Source organism: Myotis brandtii, unplaced genomic scaffold, assembly GCF_000412655.1.
Source record: "Myotis brandtii unplaced genomic scaffold, ASM41265v1 scaffold115, whole genome shotgun sequence".
NCBI lineage: Eukaryota > Metazoa > Chordata > Mammalia > Chiroptera > Vespertilionidae > Myotis > Myotis brandtii.
In genome coordinates, this window is record NW_005353967.1 from 5,869,595 (window position 1) to 5,870,980 (window position 1,386).

The 1,386-nt window shown below is 60.6% G+C and overlaps 1 protein-coding gene across 1 annotated transcript in view; it reads left to right on the forward strand.

Annotated features, from left to right (window-relative positions):
- Positions 1-1,386, forward strand: part of TERT (telomerase reverse transcriptase) — a 22,566-nt gene that overhangs the window by 2,301 nt on the left and 18,879 nt on the right. Inside the window, exon 4 of the mRNA XM_014550436.1 lies at positions 4-610. Within this exon, the coding sequence (XP_014405922.1) occupies positions 4-610 (607 nt within the window). The remainder of the gene's footprint in view (positions 1-3; positions 611-1,386) is intronic.

Below are 1,386 nucleotides of genomic sequence, written 5' to 3' on the forward strand. Positions count from 1 at the left end.
GAGGCCGGCTGCCCTTCCTCTCGGCCCTCACGTCCCCTGGACGCTCCTGGTCCCCGAGTGGTCGCCGAGACCAAGCAGTTTCTCTACTGCTCGGGTGGCAGGGAACGGCTGCGCTCCTCCTTCCTGCTCAACTCCCTGCAGCCCAGCCTGACGGGGGCCCAGAGACTAGTGGAAACCATCTTTCTGGACTCGAAGCCCCTGCAGCGGGGGACATCCCGCAGGACGCGCCGCCTTCCCACGCGCTACTGGCGGATGAGGCCCTTGTTCCAGGAGCTGCTGGGGAACCATGCGCGGTGCCCCTACGGCGCGCTGCTCAGGGAGCCCTGCCTGCGTGGAGTGGGTGTCAGCGCCCCGGAAGAGGACACTGGCCCGCCGCGCTTGGTCCAGCTGCTCCGCCAGCACAGCAGCCCTAAGCACGTGTACGGGCTGCTGCGGGCCTGTCTTCGCAGGCTGGTGCCCGCTCGCCTCTGGGGCTCCAGGCACAACGAGCGCCGCTTCTTGAAGAACGTGAAGAAGTTCATCTCTCTGGGGAAGTTCGCCAAGCTCTTGAGTCAGGAGCTGACCTGGAAGATGAAAGTGCAGGACTGCGCCTGGCTGAGCCAAAGCCCAGGTGAGGAGGTGGGTGCCAGGGCCCTGCAAGCCCAGGCCCCATAACCCGCAACACAGTAGGTCCCCTCCTTCCCTTACCCCCACACGCCTTGCTTCTTGCTGCTGCTGAATGGCTCTGTCTGATTTCTCTGCCTCTGATCCGCTCTCCCACCCAGTTTGCATCAACCTACAAGACTTTTCAGGACTCTGGCAGGTTCTGGGTGCTGGGAATGGGCAGTAAGCACATGGAGCATGTGGAGTAGGGCTGTGGCAACAGGATGGAAGCATCCAGAGCTCTCCTGAGGGTTCCCGAACGTTATTCATAATCTCTTTTCTGACATTCATGTTTATCACCATGAAATAGTGCCCCGCTGAGACAGAGGCTGGGAATAGAATCCTCTTGCTGGGGGATGGGAGATAAAGCTCTGGCTTCCCAGATGCATCTGGTCAGCCAATACCAGATCCCAATGTAAGTTTCAATTGTGCAGCTGCTATGCCAGGGCAGGGCAGCCGGATGAGTGAAAAGACTGTGCCCTGCACAAGGACCCCGCCCCCACCCCCCACATCTCTTTAGGAAGGAAAGGGTCACCAGGGAGCAGCTGGACGCTCCTATGTCAGGGAAGTGGATGGTGGCAATGGGCGCTTCAGGAAGTTTTCTGTCAACCTAGCCTGGCTCTCCCCCCAGCCCTTTGGTTTTCTGGGCTTGATGATGAGGTCCCTCTGGTCCAGCCACCACTCAGCCCCTTCTTGGCCAGTACCCTCTTCGTCTGCGCACCAGTGCCAGGTGGTGGGACCAGC